This window comes from Colletotrichum truncatum (assembly GCF_014235925.2).
Source record: "Colletotrichum truncatum strain CMES1059 chromosome Unknown Contig_0006, whole genome shotgun sequence".
In the NCBI taxonomy this organism is placed as follows: Eukaryota; Fungi; Ascomycota; class Sordariomycetes; order Glomerellales; family Glomerellaceae; genus Colletotrichum; species Colletotrichum truncatum.
This window is the reverse complement of record NW_027222403.1, coordinates 749,652-773,992: the sequence shown is the minus strand read 5'-3', so window position 1 is coordinate 773,992 and position 24,341 is coordinate 749,652. Positions and strand designations below refer to the sequence as shown.

The 24,341-nt window shown below is 52.1% G+C and overlaps 8 protein-coding genes across 8 annotated transcripts; 2 read left to right on the top strand and 6 right to left on the bottom strand.

Moving 5' to 3' along the window:
* Positions 1–78: 78 nt before the first annotated feature.
* On the bottom strand, positions 79–609 carry CTRU02_209489 (uncharacterized protein; the record flags this gene model as incomplete). Its single annotated transcript, XM_036726674.1, has 1 exon — positions 79–609. The coding sequence occupies one exon, from the start codon at positions 607–609 to the stop codon at positions 79–81; it is 531 nt and encodes a 176-aa protein (XP_036581383.1).
* Positions 610–1,417: 808 nt separating this feature from the next.
* Positions 1,418–2,360, bottom strand: CTRU02_209488 (uncharacterized protein; the record flags this gene model as incomplete). Its single annotated transcript, XM_036726675.1, has 2 exons — positions 1,418–1,965; positions 2,030–2,360. 2 exons carry the CDS (start codon positions 2,358–2,360, stop codon positions 1,418–1,420), a joined length of 879 nt encoding a protein of 292 aa, XP_036581384.1.
* A 1,543-nt stretch (positions 2,361–3,903) lies between these two features.
* CTRU02_209487 (LysM domain-containing protein) lies at positions 3,904–9,780 on the top strand (the record flags this gene model as incomplete). Its single annotated transcript, XM_036726676.1, has 4 exons — positions 3,904–6,154; positions 6,253–6,318; positions 6,381–7,561; positions 7,621–9,780. The coding sequence occupies 4 exons, from the start codon at positions 3,904–3,906 to the stop codon at positions 9,778–9,780; spliced, it is 5,658 nt and encodes a 1,885-aa protein (XP_036581385.1).
* A 1,045-nt stretch (positions 9,781–10,825) lies between these two features.
* On the bottom strand, positions 10,826–12,575 carry CTRU02_209486 (uncharacterized protein; the record flags this gene model as incomplete). Its single annotated transcript, XM_036726677.2, has 6 exons — positions 10,826–11,427; positions 11,507–11,690; positions 11,769–11,941; positions 11,989–12,137; positions 12,192–12,316; positions 12,378–12,575. 6 exons carry the CDS (start codon positions 12,573–12,575, stop codon positions 10,826–10,828), a joined length of 1,431 nt encoding a protein of 476 aa, XP_036581386.2.
* A 1,301-nt stretch (positions 12,576–13,876) lies between these two features.
* Positions 13,877–14,832, bottom strand: CTRU02_209485 (HpcH/HpaI aldolase; the record flags this gene model as incomplete). The annotated part of the gene is made up of 2 exons (XM_070205273.1): positions 13,877–14,364; positions 14,475–14,832. The coding sequence occupies 2 exons, from the start codon at positions 14,830–14,832 to the stop codon at positions 13,877–13,879; spliced, it is 846 nt and encodes a 281-aa protein (XP_070060921.1).
* A 1,114-nt stretch (positions 14,833–15,946) lies between these two features.
* CTRU02_209484 (pantothenate transporter) lies at positions 15,947–17,679 on the bottom strand (the record flags this gene model as incomplete). Its single annotated transcript, XM_036726678.1, has 5 exons — positions 15,947–16,549; positions 16,598–16,952; positions 17,020–17,184; positions 17,256–17,436; positions 17,499–17,679. 5 exons carry the CDS (start codon positions 17,677–17,679, stop codon positions 15,947–15,949), a joined length of 1,485 nt encoding a protein of 494 aa, XP_036581387.1.
* A 1,019-nt stretch (positions 17,680–18,698) lies between these two features.
* CTRU02_209483 (uncharacterized protein) lies at positions 18,699–19,703 on the top strand (the record flags this gene model as incomplete). Its single annotated transcript, XM_036726679.1, has 1 exon — positions 18,699–19,703. One exon carries the CDS (start codon positions 18,699–18,701, stop codon positions 19,701–19,703), a length of 1,005 nt encoding a protein of 334 aa, XP_036581388.1.
* An 872-nt stretch (positions 19,704–20,575) lies between these two features.
* On the bottom strand, positions 20,576–22,536 carry CTRU02_209482 (lactose permease; the record flags this gene model as incomplete). The annotated part of the gene is made up of 5 exons (XM_036726680.1): positions 20,576–20,719; positions 20,820–20,956; positions 21,024–21,739; positions 21,793–22,183; positions 22,251–22,536. The coding sequence occupies 5 exons, from the start codon at positions 22,534–22,536 to the stop codon at positions 20,576–20,578; spliced, it is 1,674 nt and encodes a 557-aa protein (XP_036581389.1).
* Between the last annotated feature and the right edge of the window lie 1,805 nt (positions 22,537–24,341).

The following is a 24,341-nucleotide window of genomic DNA, read 5'->3' as shown; positions in this document are numbered from 1 at the left end:
CCCCTGTCAACATGATCTATTGTTGACTGCCCCTAAACCCTCGCTTCCTGTTCGCCCGTGAAATACTCCCTCTGTCTATCAGAGCTTCTTAGATCCCGGCGCCCGCACGACCTTGATAACGAGACCCGTAGGCTTGGCGCCGCTGGCAATGTACTCAGGGGTATTGTAGAACGGGTTCTTCGGGTCAGTCTTGATGCCGACCTGGCCGCCGCTTGCAGCGCAGCCGACGAGGGAGGCCGCTCGCTGGGCGGGGGTAGCATCTAGCCCGCCGTCGATGGTGTCGGCAATGTCGGCGTACAGGACCGATGGGGTGACGCGGGGACCCGTCTGCTTGGCCAACGGCAGCACCGTGCCGGCGCCGGGAACATCGATGCCCCACTCCTGGCAGACGAAGCCGCCGGGCATGGTGAAGAGGGCTCCGGGTTGGCTCTCTCCAATGTAGCGCAGGTAGTCGGCCACGTACTGGAGGTCATCCAGGTTCAGACCCTGCGACGAACCGCCGTTGACGCCGTAGCACACCTTCTGCACGCCCTCGCCGCACTGCGCGGACACCGCGGTGGCCAGGAAGAGGGCGGCCGTGGCGGCGGGGATAATGGATGGGAAATGCATGGTGGGCGTAAATTGTCTGTGATCAACAGAAGAAGCAGGGGGTGGATTAGGGAGTTATCCGGGGACAGGCTGCTGGCTACGAGTAAAGCTTGTTTGGTCACTTGGTTGCTTGCTTGAGCCGGTCTTGGAGTTGTGTTTCGACACCCATATTTATATCCCTGGCCATCATCACTGTAGCTTCACTCATTACCACATGACCGGAGTCTGTTTTATCCCGTCGTCAGAGGCTACAAAGTAAAATGAGGGGTTTGTAAGTCGACCCCGCTGTAAGACGACCTCACTGCCACAATACCAACCTGCCCGTTTCGTCGTTTGGGAAGCTCGCGCCCTCCTTCGAGCAGAAGACCATGCAGTCATCACACCGGGGGACAGACGCAGTCAGTCTGCCCGTCACGTCGCAATATTGGATCTGCAGCATGACGGCGTAGCCATCGGGCCGAGTCTTCTTGTGCGAGACTTACGCCTCATAGTACCTCGTCGACGAAGTCAAGAGCTCCCTCGCAGACTATTGTGCAACTCGTCTCCCTGCGGACCTTGCGGGTGGGCATAGGAGTCTTTGCGGCCGTATAGTGTTATACAAACAAAGAGTCATAGAAAACTTGACATTCTATTTAATATTAAACTAGAAAGTAAAAATAACTAGCCTGATCAAGAAAGCTGTAGTGTATCAAAATAAGTAGTTCGGTTATATAAGTAGCTGTTATGACTGTAGAACTAGCTATTACGGTATACCATAGCAACGTATATGTAAGCTACATTTGCGGTCTTTCTCTGCCCCTGAGATCGTCCATCACCCCACAAAACGCCTCTAAGTGCTCGTCGGGCTCGCCGTGCTGCTGGTGCCAGTACCGCACTGGCCGAACTTGGACTGGCACCCGGCGCCGCAGAACTCGGCAGAGGAGCCGCACCGGCCGGCCGCGCCGCAGCAGTTACCCCAGACAACGTTGCAAGTGTAGCCCGACTCGCCGCCACATGTCCCGTCCGGCGTGTTACCCGACGGCCAAGGCAGCTCGATCGGCAGCAGCGGCTCGTCGGGCTTCGTACAGTTACCCATATCGCAGTTCCCGACGCCGCAAAACTCGTCGCCGGTGCCGCACAAGCCCTCAAGATTGCAACAGTCGCCCCATCGGCCGGCGCACCCCAGACCGCGGTGCCGCCAGCCGCAGCGGCCGTCAAGCGACCAGATGTTGCCGCCCTCGCACGCACCTGAGTGGCAGTTGCCGGGCGCGCAGTCGGCCTCAGTGTCACCGCAAGTCCAAGTCTCGGCGTTGCAGCACTGCTTCTCGGTGCCGCTGCAAGTGGCGTTGCCGTTGAGAGGGCCGCATTTACCGTCTGTTGCCAGGGGCGGCTGCTTGACTGTGTGATCGTGTCAGCGTTGCTTTTATCTTCTGTGCAAGTGGTCTGCCCGTTAAAAACTTACAGCCTGCGACGCAGTAGGGCTTGTTTGGCTCAATGTTTGAGCAGTCTTCCTTGAGGAGCGGGTTGAGCATGAAGAAACGCTCGACGCTGATCAAGTAAAAGTCGGCCATCTCCTTGCAAGAGTAATAGCCGACGACGGCGCGCGACGTGCCGTTGGACCGGCAAACAATGTCGCCCACCTCGGGTACAGCCATCGGACCAGCGTTTGCTAGACGTCCCCATTGATGATCCCGGCACTCGTCGTCTGCGCGAGCTGTCCGGAGTGAGATCAGCAGCAGCATCAGAAGCGGCAGCAGAAGCCGCGAGCGGCGAGTGGCGGACGAGTGAGGCATGTTTGGTCGACGAGGAACAAGTTGCAAGATGGCGTCTGCGTCGATGGGGGTTGATACGGGCTAGGAGTGATGATGGAGTCAAGGACTCAAGAGTGATGTCTATCGTTCCCCGAGACGTACCGTGTCGGAACGCGGATGCGTTGCAAGAGGGAGTTTATCGGTTAAAAGATGGCATTTTGCCAAACAGAATACACGTACAAGGGGTGATTTACCAAAAAGACGTTTTCGTATCATCATTTTGATATACAAGTCGGTTAAAATCTTTTGTTCACACCCGCATATTGGACCTGCATATAGTCCATTACTCCTGCAGTGGCTGTAAGCGCAACATCGCAGTTACATGCGGCACAGGCTGACCACCTGCTTCCATCACACTACATCTCACTTGTACCTACAGTTTCCTATATGGAGTCCCTCCGAGTGAGATATGTAATGACCTTCCTGATACGCTAATGCAGGGTCGCATCGAGCCCGCGTTAAGGGATGTACCTCCGCGGTAGATCCGCCAGCATTAGCGTTATAGGACTATCTTCCTCTGAAAGGAACTTATAGAATTGTGAGTACCATCAGACTTCTTTATAAGTTTTTCGAATTAGGACAAACTATAATTCATGAGAATACGAGAATACGACTTGTGTAAGAAATAGTAAAAGCCTAAAAGTTTTGGTATCTTAATCTTGTAAACTCAAAACATAATTGACAATTATACCCAAGCCCTAGTCTGCCTCCTCATCACACCAATATGCTTTCAGCTCAGTTCTCAGTTCAGTGAGACATGGGCCTTTACCACCTGCTCGCATTATTCCCTAATATAGGCTCAGCGGGCCATCCCGCATCCCGCGCCCTACATCAAATACCCGACCCAATCATCTTTTATCAACCCGCTGGTTGAATAAGGACGCAGCTAGCAACTCGTATCTTGTCGTAAGAGGACTTTTGTTGTATCTATACCTCTCATTACCGGATAAGTATTCGAAGAGACTCGGGCCGATACTGCGCCGTAATAGTGCTTTTCAAAAGTGAGGACGAAGAGTGCGCTGACGCCCGACAGCAAGTGGCGCAGCGATATGTAGGCATAGGAGACACTGCTGCATTAAGTAGGTGAACTTGACAATGTCAGACTCTATATTGCCACCGTTACATGCGAGGAGTTATATCCTTCGCCGCCAAGAGAATCGACCAGGTCGAGGCGTTCGTCGGCTGACTCTCGGGGCGAGCCTGGGGGTAAGATGGTGATAACGAGGCAGCATCTGCATGAAGCCAAGAAATTCAAGCAGCAAGGCTGGAAGAGAGCAACAGGAAAATGTGATCCAGGCTCGGGTGATGTCAGAACCGGAGACGAGCATGACCGACGGCAACCGGATGGCGAGAGTGTAGAAAAGGGAAGATATGAACGAGATGAACGGCGAGTCCAAGGGCATCTGGGCCATACCCCTCTATCAGTTGGACTTTGTCAGTGATGCTCGCATCAGCGCCTTGATCACGATCAACATCGATTTCTTTCTCTCCTTCTTTTTCTCTCTCTCTTGCGGCAGTCTTCATCATGGCTGCCGCACAACTATGGCTGTGGCTGCGGCTATGGCTGTGGGCGTCGTTGTCCTTGTCACCGCCTGCCGCTCACGCGCAGTTCATCCAGAACTACCGATGGGTGTACGATCCTGTCCGAGACGAAGACGTACCATATTGGCGTCCGTCACCGCAGGTTACGCAACAGCCGCTGTACACGCTGGCGCCACACGTGGTGGTGCTCGAGTACAACTGCGCCTACATGACGGCCATCTGCCAGAACGCGAACCAGTACCTCCAAAGCCCCATCAACCAGGCCAGGCGGTGGCAGTACATGTTCGCATTTGACGCCAACACGCAGCGTTCCTCCGCCCGAGGTAACCGCATGTGCCCCACGGGCATCAACGGTTGGAAGTCTCGACACCCGTGCCCCGAGGTGGCCGGCGTCCCTGCGGGGAACCTGGCGCAACCGCCGATCCAGCGGTATGACCGGGGGGCACTCCCTGTGCCGGCGACCAACCCTTGGCCGCATGTAGATATCCAGCAGCCGTCGCTGTTGCCCAACGGCCGACGCCTCTTCTTCGTCGAGGACGATGTCGACCCGGCGGGCAACGTGATTCTCTCCAAGCTAGAATACACATGTGATGAGTTCCCGATGCGCAGCACCGTCGAGGGCGGCACGGGCCTCCCGGCCAACGTCAGTCCCGGCAATGACCCGGTTGAGGGCCGCGGCCAGCCTGGCTTCACGCGGTGCGCCGCCAGCCGCTGGTGCTCTCAGCCGGGCGCCGGAGGCATCGCGTCGGAGCAGAACTGGCAGGCCAGGGGACAGCGCATGCTGCACGCGGCGTTGATCGCCACGGGCCAGCAGGTCGACTCGAATTACCAGGCCAACCATTTAGAGCGCCCAACCATATTCCATCTGAGGTTGGCAAATCTAGGGTTCAACGGAGTGCCCGCAACCATCTACAGGGGTGTTCCGCACCTCCCCCAGGACGTTCCCATGAACTCGAAGCGCAGGCGTCATCTGGAGGCCCTCCACCGCAACACGACGGCCTTTTTGGACTGGGCGGACAAGGCCACGACGGAGCAACTGCTGGCAGGCGAAGGCGGCCACCGCGTCTCCCGCAGCCACGTCATGATCAACGGCACCGACGAAGAGTTAGAACCGTTGCAGGCGGCCATGTCCTTTCCCGACTTGAGCTTGGGCTTGGGCTCTGATTTCGTCGGCGGCGACATAGAAGAGCCGCAGCCGCAGAAGCAACAGCCTCGGAGCGAAAAGCCGACTGACGGATATCTGAACACCGCCGGCGGCCCCCGCAAACTTTTCTCCCGCGCGTATCTGGTGGCTCGGCTCAACGCATCGGGTCTGCTGGAGGAAGACGCTGGGACGGCGCCGCTGTTGCGCAACGCGACGCAAACGGACCTGAACAAGGCCGTGGCGTTGGTCGAAGCCGCCATCAATGAGTCGGCACGGAGGAACGAGGCGCGTTACGCCAACCCGGCCCGGAACGTGTACCGACTCAAGCCCGGCACCGTGCCGGGTGGGGCCGGTGCTCGTCTTGCGGATCCGGGCTCGGAAGGACCGCCGCCACCGCCGCCGCTGCTAGAGATAACGCCCGAGCTGGCCGCCGCCGCCGCCCTGGTGGCCGAGGCCGAGGCGCTGCAGGCGGAACTGGGCACCGGGAACGGCACCACGCCAACCCGACGCAGGATGCGAAAGCGCGCGGGCACCTTTTGGATGGAGCATATCGCTCGCAGAGGCACAGTCCCTCTCGGCGACGACCCGTCCTACAAGGTGTTCCGCAACGTCATGGACTACGGCGCCAAAGGCGATGGTGTTACAGACGATACGGCAGCCATCCAGCGGGCCATGGACGACGGGCGACGGTGCGGCAAGGGCTGCAACGGGTCGACGGTCAAGAATGCCATCGTTTATCTGCCGCCAGGGCGGTACTTGGTGTCCCGGAGCATCCCCGTCATCTTTGGCACGCAACTCATTGGCGATGCTGTCGACCGGCCTACAATCATCGCAAGCGCGCGCTTCATCGGCCTCGGAGTCTTGGCCACCGACGTCTATACGGGCGGCGGTATCGGCATGGACGGCCTCGACCAGCAGTGGTACGTTAATACGGCAAACTTTTACCGCCAGATCCGCAATCTGCGCATCGACGTGACGCAGACGCGGTCCGCCCAGAAGGTCGCATGTCTTCACTACCAGATTGCCCAGGCCACCAGCCTGCAGTATGTCGAGCTGATCGCCAAGGAGGGGTCGCAGCAGCGGGGAATCTGTAAGTCTTGACGATAGCATCTGTTGGTTCATATTTGGTTCGTTTGGTTCCTGGTAGCATACAGCTGGCTAACAAGGTCTTTTCCCCTCTCTTAACAGTCGCCGAGAACGGCAGCGGTGGTATGATCTCCGACATAACGTTTAAGGGCGGTGAATTTGGTCTCTGTGAGTATCTTCGCGTTATTACTCAGTGGGAATCTCGGTTCTGACCAACGAAAACCACTTAGACGGAGGCAACCAGCAATTCACGGCTATGCGCCTGAAGTTTGACGGCTGCGCAACCGGCGTCCACATTATCTGGGACTGGGGATGGATCTGGAAGTCCATCACCATGACCAACATAGACGTCGGGTTCAAGCTGATGCGTGAGACTGGAACGGGGACGGCGGTCACGGCGAGAAGCAACAGAGACAAGTGCCAGACCGGTAAGAACAGCGTGGGCAACATCGGTTCGGCTTCCTTCATTGACTCTTCCTTTACCAATGTCAACACGGTCGTCCTGGTTGGCCCTATCGACCCGGAGCCTGGCAAGGGTTCGACTGGCGTCGTCATGGAGAACGTGCAGTTCAGCGGCGTCGGGCGCGGCGTCGCTGACTCGGCCGGTAAGGTCCTCCTGGCTGGCGGCAGCAAGCATGTCGAGGCGTGGGTGACGGGTCCCGTATACGACGCCGCCGGCAAGCGTGAGTTCTCCGAGGGTGAGGACATGGCCAGGTACAGACGCGAGGTCTCATTGCTCGACACGTCGGCTGGTGCCGGAGCCCCCAAGTCGCCTTACTACGAGCGGCCCAAGCCGCAGTATGAGGGCCGCCCAGCAAGCGACTTTGTGCACCTCAAGGACTTTGCTCGCGGCGACGGCGTCGCTGATGACACGGCAGGGTTGCAGGAGGCTCTGCGGCGAGCCGGCTCTGGTAAGATCCTCTTCGTGGACGCGGGAACGTACCTCATCACGGGAACGGTGACGGTCCCGTCCGGGGCCAAGATCGTGGGTGAGACGTGGTCGCAGTTTGCAGCAACAGGTCCATACTTTGGTGACGCAAACAACCCCAAGGTGATGCTCCAGATCGGCAGTAAAGGCGAGACGGGCGACGTCGAGATGCAGGACCTGCTCTTCACGACTATCGGGCCGGCTGCCGGCGCGGTCCTGGTCGAGTGGAATATCAAAGCGTCGAGCCCAGGGGCGGCGGCGCTTTGGGAATGTCATGTTCGTATTGGCGGCGCCCTCGGCACGAAGCTCAACCCGGACGAGTGCCCGCCGCTCACGGGCGGCACCAATCCACCCGGTTGCCAGGCGGCGAGTCTGATGATGCACATTACGCCACAGGCATCGGGTTACTTTGAGAATATGTGGTTGTGGGTGGCGGACCACTTGATAGACGACTTGGACTGGAACGACGCCAACAACACCATGGTAAGTCTTCATGGTGCCATATCTTATTTTCTATGCTAACATTTGATGCTTCCTCTCAGCCCCAAGTATCCGTCTATGTCGCACGCGGCCTGCTGGTCGAGTCTCAGGCGGCTACCTGGTTGTATGGTACTTCTTCGGAGCACGCCGTCTACTACCAGTACAACCTCCACCACGCTCGCAACATCTTCGCAGGCATGATCCAGACGGAATCTCCTTACTTCCAGCCCATGCCCAAGGCGCCCGCGCCGTTTGAGGGTGCTGTCGGCCGGTTTGCCGGAGACCCTGACTACAGCTGCGCGGGTGATGACTTTGACGGGTGCGACTCGTCTTGGGCACTGATAATGCGTGGATGTCAAAATATCTTCATCGCAGGTGCAGGAATCTACTCTTGGTTCGACACATACACGCAGGACTGTATCGGGAAGCACGCTTGTCAGAAGGCTCTGGTTCTGCTCGATAACAACCGCGCCAACAACCGTATCCAGCACCTCATCACCATCGGCGCAAAGTATTCAGTCATCATTGACGGCAAGGGTATCCTAGCCCTCGATAACCTCAATGTCGAGTCACACCCGCGCTGGTCGCAGATCACCTGGCTTGACCTACAGGCCGGCCGCGGTAGTCATATCTCGCCCGAGAGGGCCACAGTCATCCCTCTGCCGCACACCACCGTGCCAGCCTGCTCGACCTTTACCCTTGGCCGGGGTGCCGCCACAGACATACCCCGGCTGCGTCGCGAGGGCGCCCAGAACAGCGATCCCGGACCGGGCCACGATCGGTGCCCGGCCTGTAGCTTCTTCCGGCTTGTCTCGTCGACGTGCTGCGGCTCCGGCGGTAGTCTCTGCAACCCCATCACCATCCCCGCCAATACACCCACCCCTGTTGACATTGAGCTGCCTGCGGGCTTCGAGCCCAACCAGCCATTCGTCGACTCGGAAGGCGTCCGGAGGCCCGCCGACAGCCCGCTGCCCGAGCAGGCAACCATCCCGCGCGGTACCGAGTTCCCGTCGCCCTTCCTAATCCCCGGCGGTCAGCCGCTTGCGGGCGGCGAGGACGGCACCGGCGCCGGCTCCGAAAACGACATCTGGGTGCACCCGACCATCTGGGACCAGCCCAGTCCGACGGTGTGGTGCGAACCTCCCTGTACTATTCGCCTGCCGCCGTGGACGAAGGCCACCAGCACCATCGACTACCCGATTGTCACCGTGACTGACGGCACGTGGACATCCAAGGCCACTCGACGCCCCATCACAGTAACCGAGTGGGTGTTTGAGCCCATGACCATCACCGAGTCGCGCCGGCCCCCAGGCCCGACATCGACCAGCTCGTCATCCGACGACGGCGGCATCATCATTGTGACTTGGCCCAAGTTCGACTCCACCACCACCTGGCCTCCCATCACCTACACCAAAGACGGCAGCACTCGTAAGACCCGCCCCAACCCGACCAACCCCACGCACCCGCCGCCGCCGCCACCTCCGGGTCCGGACCCACCTCCGCCGCCACCACGGGGAGAGTGGCCCACGCCGCCTATCGTCATCTCCCACGGAACTCCACCCCGGCCTACAACCACGCCTTGCGCCTTCCCGGCTTGGCAGTGTCCGCCGCCACCTGGCACACACCCAGACTCGCCGTGGGGCCAGGATGAACCCGACGATCCTGATGAAGAGGAAGAGGAGGAAGATGGTGAGGAGGAGATCTGCTTTGCGGACGCCCAGGACCCTCCCGACGACCCGACAAGCCCGAACCCGCAGCCTCCCTCGTCGACCACCAGAGCCCCAACAACAACGACGCGGCCGCCAGAAAAGGTGTGGAAGCGCCCCGACCCGCAACAGAACGAGAAACCGTACTGCTACAACGGGGGCGAATACACAATCCGGAGTCTGGCCGTCGAGGCCGCGCGCGAGTTCTGCAGGGAAACGGTCCCGAGGGTCCTCACTGACGGGCGCATCCGTGGCAAGAAGCTGGTGCGAAAGCAGCACAAGATCGGCGGCGGCCAGGCCATTCTCGACCTTGAGGTCCTGCACGACGACTGCGAGTACATCCACGACGAGGGAGAGTGCTACCTGTACGCTCGCGTGCCTATTGACAGCTGCGATTGTTCTGGTGTTGGGTGGAAGCGGGGCGGCGAGGTTAGGAATAACTGTCTGCGCGTGAGGTTCGACCCGCAGTTCCTCGATGAGAATGATGAGGGGTGTATATTATGCTTGGATCCGTAAAAGGGAGAGTAACCTTGCTATCTTCCTACTTCCCGTTTCCCACCTCGTAGATTTCATCAATTTTAAACTGCAGTTTGTATTTGGTTCTTCTTCTTTTCTTCCCGTTGTATATTTTGTAGTAGTAATTAGTACATTTCAGTCTCATGACTTCGCCTATTCGCATTGATTATGCCGTCTAACCTTCTGACAGTATTCAGTATGTGATTGCTTTGTATGGCTTCGGGATAGTGCGTTCGGCTTTCCTGGCTTCCTTTAGTAGCACTACAGTGGCTGATTATCTGAAGTGCTGTAGGCAGTTCTATAAGAAGCTGCGTCAGATGCAGAGGCTATGTGGCAAAAGGCTTCCCTTCGGCTCTGTCTACCTAGCGGACTGTATAACGGTGTGACGGAGCCTCGTTGTGAAAGCCGGATTCTTACAAAAGGGCGCTCCTCTCAGCGACTTTGTATTGCTTCCTTTTGAGATTTCGACCCACGACTTTGCGCGACCGGTTTTCTTTTTTTCTTGTAGAAGTTGTGTGTCCTGTTGACGGTGCTGTAAAGAAGGTATCAAGGGGCCGAGGTTGAAGGTGGGGTGGGGTGAAAGTGTGCTACAGTGAGTCCAAGCTAGGTATTCTTGTTTACCTATTCAAAACTGGCCGCCGCAAATGTGTCCTTGTTACTGTTATGAATCTATATAGTTTATCCTAAATATTGAATCATCATCGGTTTCACATTAGCATTATGTTTTAAGTCTTGACATGGTGAATAATAATCTTCTGCTCAAGAGTCATGACCGACCCAGCCGCTGTGTGGTGTGATGTACTATACGTGTGTTTTCGAACAGACTGAGAAGTTCTTCGGTATGTTTAAGGGTATCAAGCAGGAGATATAGTCTTAAGAATCGCAAATCCAGGTAGACAGCTGTTATGTAAAAGTGTTAATCGTACAGAATTATAATCTAGAGCTCCCAAATTGAATTGGACACATCTTTATAGAATTCTGATTTAAAATGACCTGGGCTAAAACATATGAGAAATACGCCTATCTACACTAATCATTTGCTCATTTAGACTCGGCTTTGGGACGTTAGCTGTTTATCAAGTTCCGCCCAGTCTGTTTCGACAACTCCAGTCAAAGAAAAGTCGTCTAGCCATACGCTGTTGAACATTTCATTCCCTCCCTCTGCAAATGACAACGCGGCCGCCATCGACTGTTGTGCGCCTCGTGAGCCTGATGCGCTACAGTCAAAGAGAGTTGCCGCCGCTTGAGTCCAATCAAAGTGAGTTGTCGACAAGTTAGAATCTGGCAATGCGGGTTCACCTTGATGCATGTCTCCTTCTTGCGTCCGTTCTGTCCCAGAGTCTCCGTTACCCCGGGATAGTTGTGCTATGTCCTCAAGGCCACTCAATACAGATCTAGGTCCTTGAACGTTTTCTTCTGGTTCTTCATGGAAGGAAATGCCCAGATGGTTGCAAGTCTGTTCAATTTCTGCGCTTCTCTTCGCAGCAGCCTTGTTTCCCTGCACAGAAAGGTGTTTAACGATGTTAAACGCTGTGCGGATTTTGGAGACGCCACAAGGTTGAGTTGTATTTATGGCAACGCTGTCGACTAGTACGAAGACGAAGGCGGCAGAATAAGCAGCATCAAGATCGAAAAACCCAAAGTTGGCTTTCACGTGAATTTTACAATGTCAGCGTGGCACGTCCCATCGGGGCAAATGTAAATGACTTAGAGGATATTTACATACCTATCAAGTGCTGCTCTTTTAGTGCTTCCAAGACGTCAATGCTGCGGCTTGCAGCCTCTATACAAGCATTTGCTATATGCTCAAGTTCTGACGTACTAACTAGGCCTTCTCGCTCCGAAGGCCGAGTGTCAAGTCTATTTCTTGCCAGGTGTAGCAATGTCGGGCGTGTAGCAAGGACGACACACTGATTTCCTAAACCGTCAGAAGATGACTCATAAAAAACTACTACAGGAAGAAGGGAAAGGGATGAGAATGTATTGACCTGATAGAGCATAAGGTATAATGTCCCCGCTGTCCTTGATATAGGTGACTCTTTGGCAAGATTGAGGCTGTATTCCTTTGGAATACAATTGGCCACATCTAGAAGCTGATTCAAGATTCCTTTCACAATGCCGACATAGTGATGCACCACTTTGTTCTGAGAACCGTATATAGCTTCATAATGTTAGAACGGGCTATCAATCTGTGGGCCTACACCTTACCATCCATTATCTTGCCGGTTATATTTGCGAGTTTGATATTAATTCGCATTGCCGCTGGCGCGACAAATCCAGGTGATTCGGTTGGTAGCTTTGTGGTTATGTGGGCATCTTGTATGGTCAAAGGTTGTCCGGTAGCGGCAGCAAGCCGTCTGTCGGTGTTATTTACTTGCACTTCTGTTGTATAGACCACTTCGAAATCTTACCTCTCCTGCATGTAAATAGTCCACCAAAGCCTACGGCGATGATTTTGCTCAGACCTGATGAAAGCCTGGTAGCTGCTTTCGTCAGCCATACCGTTGGCCATGGCAATTCGTAACGCCATTCCTGCCTATACTTCCACTGTCAGTGGCTAGTTTATACACCTGTAGAGGAAACAAAATTTTACTCACGTGAACGTAAGCGTCGTCACGGAGGTCGGCGCATTGAAGATAAAAAGCCATCATGCCAAGGATCTCGATAGCTATCACTCCTTTTCTTCGAAGGCTCATAATATCTGGTAGTTTCTCTAAGGCTTCCAGATAGAGGTCTGCCCCCGGCAAAGTGTGATTGCGGCCCATCTTTCCTCGCAATAGCTTTCCGACGGCCATGACGATGAGGAACTCCACATGCCATATATCCTCTCTGTCGACAATGGCAGCATACGACTCGGAAAGTCGATCACAAACGGCTCTTGGTTCAAACAGATGTTGTATGTTTCCTAAAGAAGTTAAGACGATATCTAAAAGTTCTTGTGCTTCTTCTAAGGACGGCAACTTCAGTGGTTGTTTTCTCTCGTTTCTTTTATTGGGTATAATGCCATAAGGGTTGTCAGATAAGATCACTGAATTATCTGGTGAGCAGGCCTCAGCGTTCGTGGTAGCGGGTGAGACAGGCTTCAGTGTTTTGATTTGATAGCTGAAATGTAGGCTCGATGAAGTGACAGTTTCAGGAATCTCTAACCCTGGAATAGAGTTCAGTATCCACCATGCGTGAAAGACTCAAGTGATTGGCTTTACCGTTTGCACTCGGGTTTTGAGAGCTTCTCCTTTCCTGGTGATCAATCCTTGGATCGCATGACTGGAGAGGAATTGGCGAGAGTACTGGAGAAAATGCAGGATCAGTTCGGCTTACATTACTCCTGTTTGCCACAGTCGGCGAGGCGGTAATGTCTCCAGACTCATTCACAGCATGCATGGAATTCTCTCTTTCCAGCAGAGCAGAATCGACTGGCACAGAAGTGCTACTGCCACCAAATGTGGCGGCTAGCTCTTCAAGCTGTTCGACATACTCGACAGAATAAAGCTTCTTTTTCACACTCTCCCGGAAGACACAAGAAAGCTGTCTCCGCGTACAATATCGACATGGTTGGGTTCCAGAGCACTTAATTTTGCGATCCCGGCAAGATTCGCATCTAAGAAATGTACATCAGCTGGATTTGCAAGCTTACTTGACGGTCACATGGAGGATGAAGAGTGGAAAGTTGACATACGCAGTAGGGGCACGAGGAACTTCATTCGCTGTGATGAAACCCTTCTGCCGCTTTTTCGGCCGTGTATTTGCTTCTGAGCTCATATACGCGGGTGTTGCAACGGGCGCTGTAATTTGGTTTGGGAAAGACGGAGATGACAATATGTTGAGGCGGGGAAGCTTAACAGTAATTTGATCCGCCTACTTGACTCCAGCTCCAAGCATTCTTATTTCCAGCACTAATTACCTAAGCGTCACGTGTAGGCTTAAGCTTGCACACTGACGTTCAACAGCTTCAAGTTCAAAAGAGTAGTAGCTCATGGAAATGTCATGTTAAGTAACGAACTAACACCATATTATAATTTATGTCAGTTATGACTTAACACATATATTACGAATGTGCTCTTAAGGTGTCATTATGTCTCAGTAACTTGTTTCACGTTCATTTCTGCAGACTACGCAGTAGATCTGAATTGGCTCGCCCACCAGCCAGCAAGAGCCCTACGTCTTGTGCACCCACAATCCATCTAGCTCCGAATTCATTAATGACCTGAGATAAAATGTCGGGTCGGTGGTACAACCCCGCGATTCCCATTTGCTTCCCGTGTTGTCTGGCAGCTGCGCCAACCTTCCTAAGAGCCTCGATGAAACGGGGATGATCCCAATCAGGTGACGTGCCTATTTCGCTGGCTAAGTCGTTGGAACCTACCAGCAAGACGTCACAACCCGGCAGTGCTGCTATTTCATCAACGTTTGAGAGAGCGTCTGCGGTCTCAATCATGATGAAAACGGTCGAGCCCACAGCATTGAGCTCGCTCTGAATGATGTTTGGTTGCAACGGAGCGTATTCAAAGTGTGCAAAGCCAGCGCTGATGGATCGGTGGCCAACGGGAGGATATTTGGACACGTTAATAACACGACGTGCATCGTCTAGAACAGGTAGCGGGTTAATACTGTTGTACAGCTGCAGTTAAGGAGCAGTCATCCAGGAGCCAGAACTTCATCATGTTCCTGCCTTAAGACGCATGAACTCTACTTACCGGCAGTGTGAATGTGCGGTACAATGATGCCCATAGCTCCCGCATCGAGAACCTTTTGCATGAATCCAAGCCCGCACTCGTGGGGCACTCTAACAAACGGTGTGATGCCAGCCGAGTTAGCCGTGATGCAAAGCTGACCAGCATCACGAATGGTGAGTGTGGTGTGCTCAAGATCAATGAAAAGAGAATCGTAACCAGATGATTTCGCTATATGAACAATCTCTCCGCCGGGAATAATCTTGATTCCAAAAGCCGTGCATATCTTTCCTTTTGCCGCAAGTGAGAGCAAATTGTTCGGGGCAATGTGTGTCGTCTGCTTTTTGGACTCTTCCAATCCCTTAGATTCGGCGGCGACCATGTTGAACGTTACGGACAAAAGAGTTGTTAATGCACTGGAAGATACTGACGACAACACTTTGTGCTCAATACATGGGAGTTCATACGCTTTATATCTGTCTCTCAGTAACATTGTGTCTAACGGCTCTCGTGCAGACAAATGAACAAAGTGCCTACACTCTCTGTTTAGGAACTCGGTTGTCAGCCCATTACTAGTCACGGACCGATTGGAAAGCGTCCTTCGAAAAATGGCATTACCGAAGTGATGGTTGTGAATGACTGACCACGGAAATGAAAGCCGCAGTGGGTCGGACTGGACACCGTAACCTCGGCATTGAATACGGAAGAGACTTCCGTCATTCGTGTCCCACTCTAAAGTGGGTCCGAACACCACCAGAGTCATTCACATCGGTCTCTTTTATTGCTTGTCGAGAATGCCCCTCTCGTCAACGAAGTAAATACAGGCTCTGGAAGAGATTGGTATCAAGTTACCGCATTGAATCCCATATAAGATATAAGAGGATTCAATTTATTTTGGTCATCCTAATCTACTAAAAACGTTAAGTTTACACTGCCAGCGGTTCAAGATAATCATTGGTGACCAGGGGTTTTTATGCGCTGATATCCCTAAAAACGACGTATCTTTAGAGTAGAGAACGACGATTCTAGCTTTTTTTGTCTTGTGGCTAAGAACAATTTGAGAATCATGACTTTGCTATTCTGAATTCATATGTGACCCAATACGACATGTCCTCATACTGTCAATGGATATGCGAGAACCTTTCTAATCACACAAACTGCATGGTATTTACAGGAACTTCATCGCAAGGACCTTCGTGGGTCAGCTTTTGGAAGGCCACCGTTGCCAATTGCGGCAGCAGAATGCACAGAAATCAATATTATGATCATTAAGCCCAAAGCCTAGCATTGGAGAATGGAAAATGAATTTCTCACATTTGGGTCGCATGGATATCCCACATACAAAAGAAACGGTCGAAAGTTTGAGGCAAAAAATGTGATATTCATATACATACAGCCATAGCCCTCATGTTCAAGACTAAGTCCAATTCCTAGACACAAGATATTACTCCTGCTATATCACAACTAGAGTGGCTGAAGCAGCTTGTGCAGTTGGCTTAATGAGTATATCTGAAACCCTTATCTTTTTGCTCTGTTAAGTCGGAATCAGTCTCTACACCTTCCAGGTAATCATCACCAGACTCTGCAGCAAGCTTGTCCCGCTTTTTGTTGGTAATCTTGGAAGTAAAATAATGGACGAAGAGAGCAATGATGAGACATCCAAAGCTCACAACACTAGTGATACAGCCCTTCGTATAACGCGGTGCATCTTCTTTCTGCCAAAGCTGTGGACCGACAATGCATCCGATGCAGTAGAAGATGAAAAACACGGCGCTCACGACGGACTTTTTAGTGTTGCCTTTGACGTTGGAGGCCATCAGACCGACAACCTGGCCCAAAGGTGGTGCTGTGCTACCGGCGAGCCAAGTGCTTGCAACGATGCCCCAGCTGAGATGGGACGGGAGGACCACAAGCAGCAAGCTACCCAACATGGGTACCATGGCAAGGAACACTCCAAAAAGGCAACGCGTGTTAGGAAAGAATCGTGGTCCTAGACCGCCAATCCAAACCAAAATAAAGGCAATAGCTCCACTGGGCAAGCCGACAAGCATGGTCTCAAACTTGCTATAACCGAAGCCATTGATCACTAGGGACGAGAACTACAGGATATTAGTTTATGGAGATTCTCTTGTGAAGGGATTACTTACCTTGACAATGGGTGTGGGAAGTGTGATGAAAAGTGCCATTAAAGCATATAGAGCAGTTCGGGGGTCCGTCAAGGCCTCTTTTGCTTGAGCCACGTCGAAGTGAGCTCGATCGCGGGTAGCTCGATCGAGAGCGAGCCGCTTGGTAGCAATGTAGCGTTCTCGCTCGTTGAGGAACCACGCTTTATTGGTGTCGAGCGGCATGGCGAAAACGAAGAGAACTCCTGCAGCGATAGTAAGGCCGCCACAGACCAAGAACAGGACCCTCCAAGTTGCAATTGTGTGGACTCCATTACCGATACCATACATCAATAGAGCACCGACAATCTGAGAGACGCCAAACATAGACACCCACGTTCTATGCACAGTGAATCCAAACGGTTAGAATTGGAGCATGTTGATGACAGGCCTCAAGGGCGACTCACGCGATTCTAACGGGGTGTTCGTTTCGCTTATACCAGTTGCTGGTGATGATCATAAACGAAGGTGAAACTGCGCCTTCTGTGAAACCCAACAGAAAGCGAATTGCCCCGAGACTAGCGAAGTTCTGGGAAACACCCAGACACATCTCGACAATGCCCCAAAGAATGCTGTGCCAGTTGCCAATCAGAAAAAAGCACGAATGTTTTCTGGCAAGAGGTGGAAGATTAGACAAACTTACATAGTGACGCCAACAAAACGAATAATCGGCAAGCGACTCATCAAGTACGCGGCAGGATACTCGGAACAAAGCTGTCCAAAGTAAAAAAGAGACACACACCAGGAAAACTGAGAGCCGGTAAGCTTCAGATCCTCGGATAGCCCAAAGACTGCAGCGTAGTTGATACTCTGCTTGTCAAGGTCTAAGAACGAAACGGTCAGCCACAACATCGGCTGCAAGTGGTATCAAAAAGGGATGACTCACATTGAAAGAAGTAGACAACGGACATGATTGGAAGAATGACGCGGTCGAGCTTCTTCACAACATTCCTTTCCTCGATAGGATCAATGAACAACTCTGCATTTGGTGCATCCTTGTACTCAGTTGAGGGTCGTTCTTTGCAATCCAAAGTGTTTTGAACTTCGTCGACGCGGTTGCTGGCCATGGTGGACTGAAGACTGCTGGGTTGGTCTGCAAGATGATGGGTTGAAGCGAAGGGGCACTTCTTAGAGATGGAATGCTTCCAATTTATATTTCTCGCAAAGAGAGAAGACCGGAAAGGTGTTTAATGCTCTTTGTCTTCAATGTGAGTTACATTCTTCTCTCCACAAGTTGAGGAATTACCCCGTGGAGAAGTGAATATCGCCCCCTACAGCTTCCCCAGACCCCAGTTCCCCGCAAAACGACAAGATGCCAAGTGGGCTTCGCTGGACCACGGGAATCAAAGCCGCACCTTCAAATGGGTATCCATGCCAAGCTCCGGCTACAATATCCTACAGCTCACAAGATCCTATGTAGGATTTCCAACGCTTTGAGATTTTCATTAAGCCCCGGAGGGGTCCGTATACGGACGCGGCCAATAATGCCAACCGCCAAGAACTGTGCCTACCAATGCGCAGTGATTCCTTGCTTTTCTTTCCTAGTATAATTTGATGCCCTTTGCCCTATGATGCTGATATCAGATGATTCAGTCAAGCTTATTAGCCGGTGCAGATATGCCGAGGAGAGATGTAACGAAGTTCCTGTGTCTGAATTCCTCGGCCCAATACAAGTTACATGCCAGCATGTTAACTATTTTGCTGGCGGCAGTGGTTGGTACGGTCCAAAGACAGTACATAGCCGGAAGCTGGCTCCGTTTCATGCTACAGGACATGGAAGCAGTGTCCGTTACTGACCTCCTGTTTGCGATTCTGTGCCGAGGTTTTGGATCTTTGAATAGATTACTCGTTTTGGTCAGCAGTATTGGCTTCACCAAGGGCGTTGGTGGGAGGCTCAACGCTTTGATTCTACAGGTAGTCAATGCATATTTAAATGAACTTCATTTAAGGCAGCTTTCTTTCTCTCACTGTTTGCCTGCCTTGGTTTGCTGTTTCACATCAAAGTTGCAGTTAGCCCGCCATCCTTTGAATTCATCACTCTATATCACACGTCATTGCCTATCGCATCACATCGTATAATCTCGGAATGGCTCCTTCAAGGACTGATTCTGAGGTCAATGAGCCCAGCCCCATGGTTGGAGCCATTACGAAGAAACCCACCATGTATCTTTTGGAAACGTTCCCGGAGGACGCCGTCAGGCACTGCCAAAATATTTTCCACACAGTCCTTTCCACAGATGAAGAAGTCCACCAATGGAGAGAGAACGCAGATGCGATACTTGTACGAGAGACAATCATATCCGCTCAGGATATAGCCTCGGCCCGTAAACTCCGTGCCATCGGCAAACAGGGTACCGGCATCGACATCATCGACAAAGATGCCGCTGACAAGAGGGGTATAGCCATCTGCAACACCCCAGGCGTCAACGCCCAGTCGGTAGCGGAGCTCGTGTTGGCACTTACCATGTCAGTCGCGCGCCAGCTGAGCGCTATCTCGGTCAAGCAGACGTCTGGCCGAGAGATTAGAAAGGAACATTGCATGGGAATCATGCTCAGCGGCAAGTCTGTCGGTATTCTAGGAATGGGGGCCATTGGTACTGCCGTCGCGAAGATGTTCCGCGCCGCTTTTGATGCCCGGGTGTGGGCATATGATCCCTTTGCTCCGCTCGACGCGTGGGTTGATATTGAGCACAAAAGAGTGCAATCTTTCGAAGAGATGTTACCCCACGTGGATATGCTGACATTGCACATACCACTCAACGAGCAGACAAGAGGTCTGATTGGGATGAAACACCTGAGGCAAATGAAACCAGATGCGATCCTGATTAACGTTGCTCGCGGTGGCATCGTTGATGAGCTTGCGTTGACCCAAGTGCTCAGTGAAGGGCATATCTTTGGAGCTGGTCTTGATTGTCATGAGGAAGAGCCGCCAGTTCTGAGTAAATATAATTCCTTGTGGAAGACTGGGCGAGTCGTCAGCGCACCGCATATTGGAGCAACAACCAAGGAGACTGTCACGAAGACGGCCACCATGGCCATAGACAACGTTTGGCAGCACTTGGTCTCCACCTCCAAAACTTCAACCGCCTAGATAGATGGAATTCATTTAATAAAGAGATAATATGCGTTTTATGTTCCATTTTTACCGCTCTCAGAGACCTAGTGACTCTGCTCGGCCAAAACGTCCCACATGGCCCCATTTTCCAACTATTGCAGTATAAATCCTTATGAGTCAATAAGTATAAACACGGAGAAGCCATTGCTCAACGAGTTGTCATTTTGAAAATTAACTTGACAGTAGAATCCGTCTTTTGCGTTCAAGATGGTAGTCCCAGTCCCAGTGGTAGTAGGCTAATTCATCTGAGTGTATGCATGATGGGATCTATTCTTTTAGCCTTCATTTATCATTTATTTGACAGTATGATTCTTACTTACAAAAAAGACACCTTATGGGATATTCCGCACCCCATAGTCTCCGCAGATATCATACCCATCGGGTACGCAGATTTAGATTAGCTATAATGAAGCCAAACAATGGAGAATCACAAGTGAACAATCAATCTACCGAATTCCAGAACCAGTGGTATATTTTTTACGTTTCACCCCGAAGACGGAGGAAATCTGCTTACACACTATGCCTCATTCAACTTCATATTCTGCAGATATCCGATCATTATCTGGAAGACATTAATATTAAGCAGGCTTGTCCCGTCACTCCTGATTACCATTTCCCTCTCACATTAGGTTGCCCCACGATGGCTATCCCCCCCGAAAAAAAAGGGGGATACACGATGAACAAAAAGAACGTGTCGTTCTGGTTGGTATTAAAGCTGTGTCTGGCATATTTTTGGTTTTCTTTTTCGTGGCCAGGATTGAAAGCATTTCGGAAACCACAAAATACCACTATGTCGGTAGAGCGAAAGAATTAAGCTCAACGCTTTGAAACAGCTTGGCGAAGAACGCCTAGGCCGTAGTAGCGTTGGCGGTGTTCGCGTTGACGGCATCAACATGTAAAATGTTGGCATTCGCGTCTACTTCGTATTGCTTCTTCTCCGTGGAAGCTTTGACAGGGTTCCGAGCCGAAAAGATGCGATCGAGTTCCTCGAGCTGAAGCACATGTTAGGGTCATTCAATCCTAAGAGGTTTTCTTCCAGGCAAAAAATGATGCTGGTTATAGGAAAGGCGGAAAGAAATGGACTCGACTTACAGTTCGGTTCTTCGTTTCGGGTACCAAGAAGTACAAGACAACAGCCTGAACGAAGCACCACGCGCAGAAGACGATGTAGGTCCTCCACTGAATGTTCTTTAGTGCAACAGGCACACCAAGCTGGGTTGAGAGAAGGGCTGCAATGGCGCGGTTAGTTATGCTGAGTGAGAGTCATTTTGCCGGCGGCTAGGGAAGGGGACCTACCAAAATTCATGAAAGCACCGCTGAAAGCCATACCCTTGGCACGAATCTCATAGTTAAGCACCTCAACAGGGTAGAGAGCCTGCATAGGGGTCCAGCCGGTCGAGTAGCAGATTTGGAAAATGTAAACAAAAGCCAGGATGGCTCGGGAAACATTCGGGTCAACGGCAGAGGTTTGAGCCTTGTCGTCCTTGTCGGTAATGTTGGCAATAGAAGCCGGAACAATAACACCAATCCAGCAAATTCCACAAACAAGGTTAACGACAATGAGCATGGGGCGACGACCGACCAAGTCGGTGACCGAGGCACCAGCGGCTGCAAAGACAATCTGGATCGCGTTCATTCCCATCTGCACGTTCATTTGTGTGACACTCTCAGTGATGCCAGCGGTTTCGAGGAAGGCGCTTAGGTAGTAAGACACAATACTGTTTCCAGCCAACTGGCCGAAGCAGGAGACGACGCAGTTGCAGGCGAGACGGTAGAAAGAAGCCCGGTCCTTGAAGAGGGCGCGGTAGTCCCACCACTTCTTGTCGGATGCCTCAAGCTCGAGGAACTCCTCATATTCGTTCAGCTGCAGCTTGACCCATTCACTCTCGGAATTTCCAGCGGCATGAAGCTTAGTAAGTACTCTTTTGGCTTCTTCACGCTTGTTGTTGGTGTACAGCCATCGTGGAGACTCTGGAAGAAACAGGCATGCAAGAAAAATGATTCCGGGGAACCTGTAACTCGGTTAGACTGAGAAAGTATAATAGAAAAGAGCAAAATAAATTACATAGCCTGAAGTGCAACAGGAATCATCCAGCTTGCGTTTCCTTGGTAATGGTCGCTGCCGCGGACAGCGCTGCTGGCAACGAGGGCACCAACAGGCCACATGACGTTGTAGAGACCACCGCAGATACCTCGGTGAGCGGGATGGGCAACTTCTACAACGTAGATTGGACCGGCGGCAGCCGCGATTTGGACGCCAAAGCCAAGGAAGAAACGTCCGGCCATGAAGTGATTGACGCTGCTGGTAGCGATGCAAGTAACCTGGATAATGACGCCGATTAAGATGATGCCTGAGCCAATGAACATGCCCATGCGGCGGCCCCAAGTATCAATAGCAGGTCCGACGAATGGAATGGAAACAACACTTCCGATCTGGTACATGGCGGTAACGATACCTAATGAAAATGGTCAGTTGGGGTTATCTCAACGACGATGGTCTTGATGAGACTGTCTACAACTTACCAGCCTCAATACCCTTATTGTCGACTCCGAAGAAATTTTTGAACGGTTTGCTAGAGAGCAGTGTTCCGAAAAGAGATCCATCGTATCCGTTGGTGGTAGAGCAGCAAAAGGCGACAAAAATGGCGGGGATGATGATAGGGCTGCCAAACCATCTGGGAGGCTCCTTCAACAAGGCCTGTTGGAAGGCTTCATCACCGACAGCTGTCTTGGTGGCGACGACGGCCTGTTCCTTCAAAACGTTCACGTCCGTCTCCTTTTCATCGTGAACATTATATGGCGCAGCCATCTTGATCGATGATAACCTGGGGTGAAAACAAGGAAACGGGGCAAAGGTGAGGATGGAGAGAGATCAAAAGGTCTCAAAGGACGGATCAGACGTCCCATTTATGGTCATTGAGCTTGCGTCCATGTCCAGTAGCTTTAGAATCATCTCGCCTCAGCGACCCTAAAGCCGAGAAATGGCACCCCAGGATCCAGATTAGCGAGTACCCCGGGTTCGGATCGCGCTGCCTTGACACCGAACCCAAAATGGACGCAGGAACCAATACAATATTCAGCATGGTGCGTAGAATTGAAGTCGATCGTTGATTAATGGTGGAACATGAGAGTGCATCAAGCCACCCACAACGCGCCACACACCCTTATGCCTGCCGTGTCGCTCGGAATCGAGGTTCAAGATTCCGATGAGCGGCGGTACATGTCTTGGGACTTAGAAACAAAGCACAATGTACACGTGCTGTGAGAGGTCCTACACGCGGCACTCACTGTATGCATGGGTGCCGACCAACCTCCTTGCAGTCCTGCAATCTAATGGAGACTTCCCAAAAAAGTCGGAAGTCAGGGGGTGGGCTACGGAATGCTCAACGAGAAGGGTCATGTTGCAATTCGATATGGTCACATCGAGAGCGATATGCCACAAGAATGCCTTAAACACATGGCGGGAGAGCGTCCCGAATTGATGAATTGTATGCTCGGCGCTATGCACCCCAGATTTGGTAGGCCCGTCCTCCGGAAACCAAGCTTGAAAGGCTGACGAAGAGATCCCAACCTCTTTTAGAGCTGGGGGAAGAGACATCTACTATCCTAGCTTGTACTCGAAAAAGGATACTCGGAGACCTAAACTTAGCTATCGTGTCAAAAGCCATTCTCAGGGAAAGATATCCGGAAGGTGTCAAACTCGTGATCTTCACCACCCGGGCCGTTGTTCCTGATGGCCTATTGAAGAGTGAAAACACATAAAACGCCTTCGAGAAAGCATATTGAGAAGGGCCGATCAGGCGTCTCGCACACGGCACAGCATCCCTAGCGTTTGCCCAGGCTAAGCGCTTGGCCTCCATTGGGAGGAATATCGCAGTAAGGCAGACTAACAACACTCAGTTTTGATAGGCGAACAACAAAATGCCCAGCAAAGTTTTGCCAAGAATGCATGCGACCATGTGGTGAGAAAACTAGTAGGGCTCGCATCTTGATCCTTGGCAATGTACACCGCGGATATAGACATGATCACAGAGAAACGGCACACGTTTACTTGGTTGAAGTAACCATGCACGATTCCTGTAGATGTCATAGAGCCGGCTTGGCTGGGCGGACGCTAACCCAGAAAGACGACCATCTGTGTGGGCCATTCCATACAGTCAACCAGTAAGCCGGTAGGCCAGTCCACCCTCAGTCAAGGTTGTCCCAATGCCTAGGTTTAAGTTGTGACCTCCTGCCTATCTAGCGGGGGATGAGATTATTAACTGGCACATATTTATTCTATTTTCTAAGGTACCTTACGCCCGAATAATGTGCCAACTCGTTACACTCTACTTTATTTCATAGACGTTTCCAACCTGTGACGGGGTGCCGTAATCCGATTTCCAAGGATGGACATCAACCACTCAAGCTACTAGTCAAGCCCACAGGATGCACACTAGCCCATTCTTAAAACATAGTCTGCTCGTGGCTTACCTACTCGCAGAGAAGAAATACTTACCTAGGGTAGCAAGTGAGATGACTGGACAAGGTGAGCCGCCAAGGTCCAAAACGCGATACAATGCACACATCTTCCAAGCTTATCCAAGAGGGTATCGCGTGAGCGTGGCGCTGGGG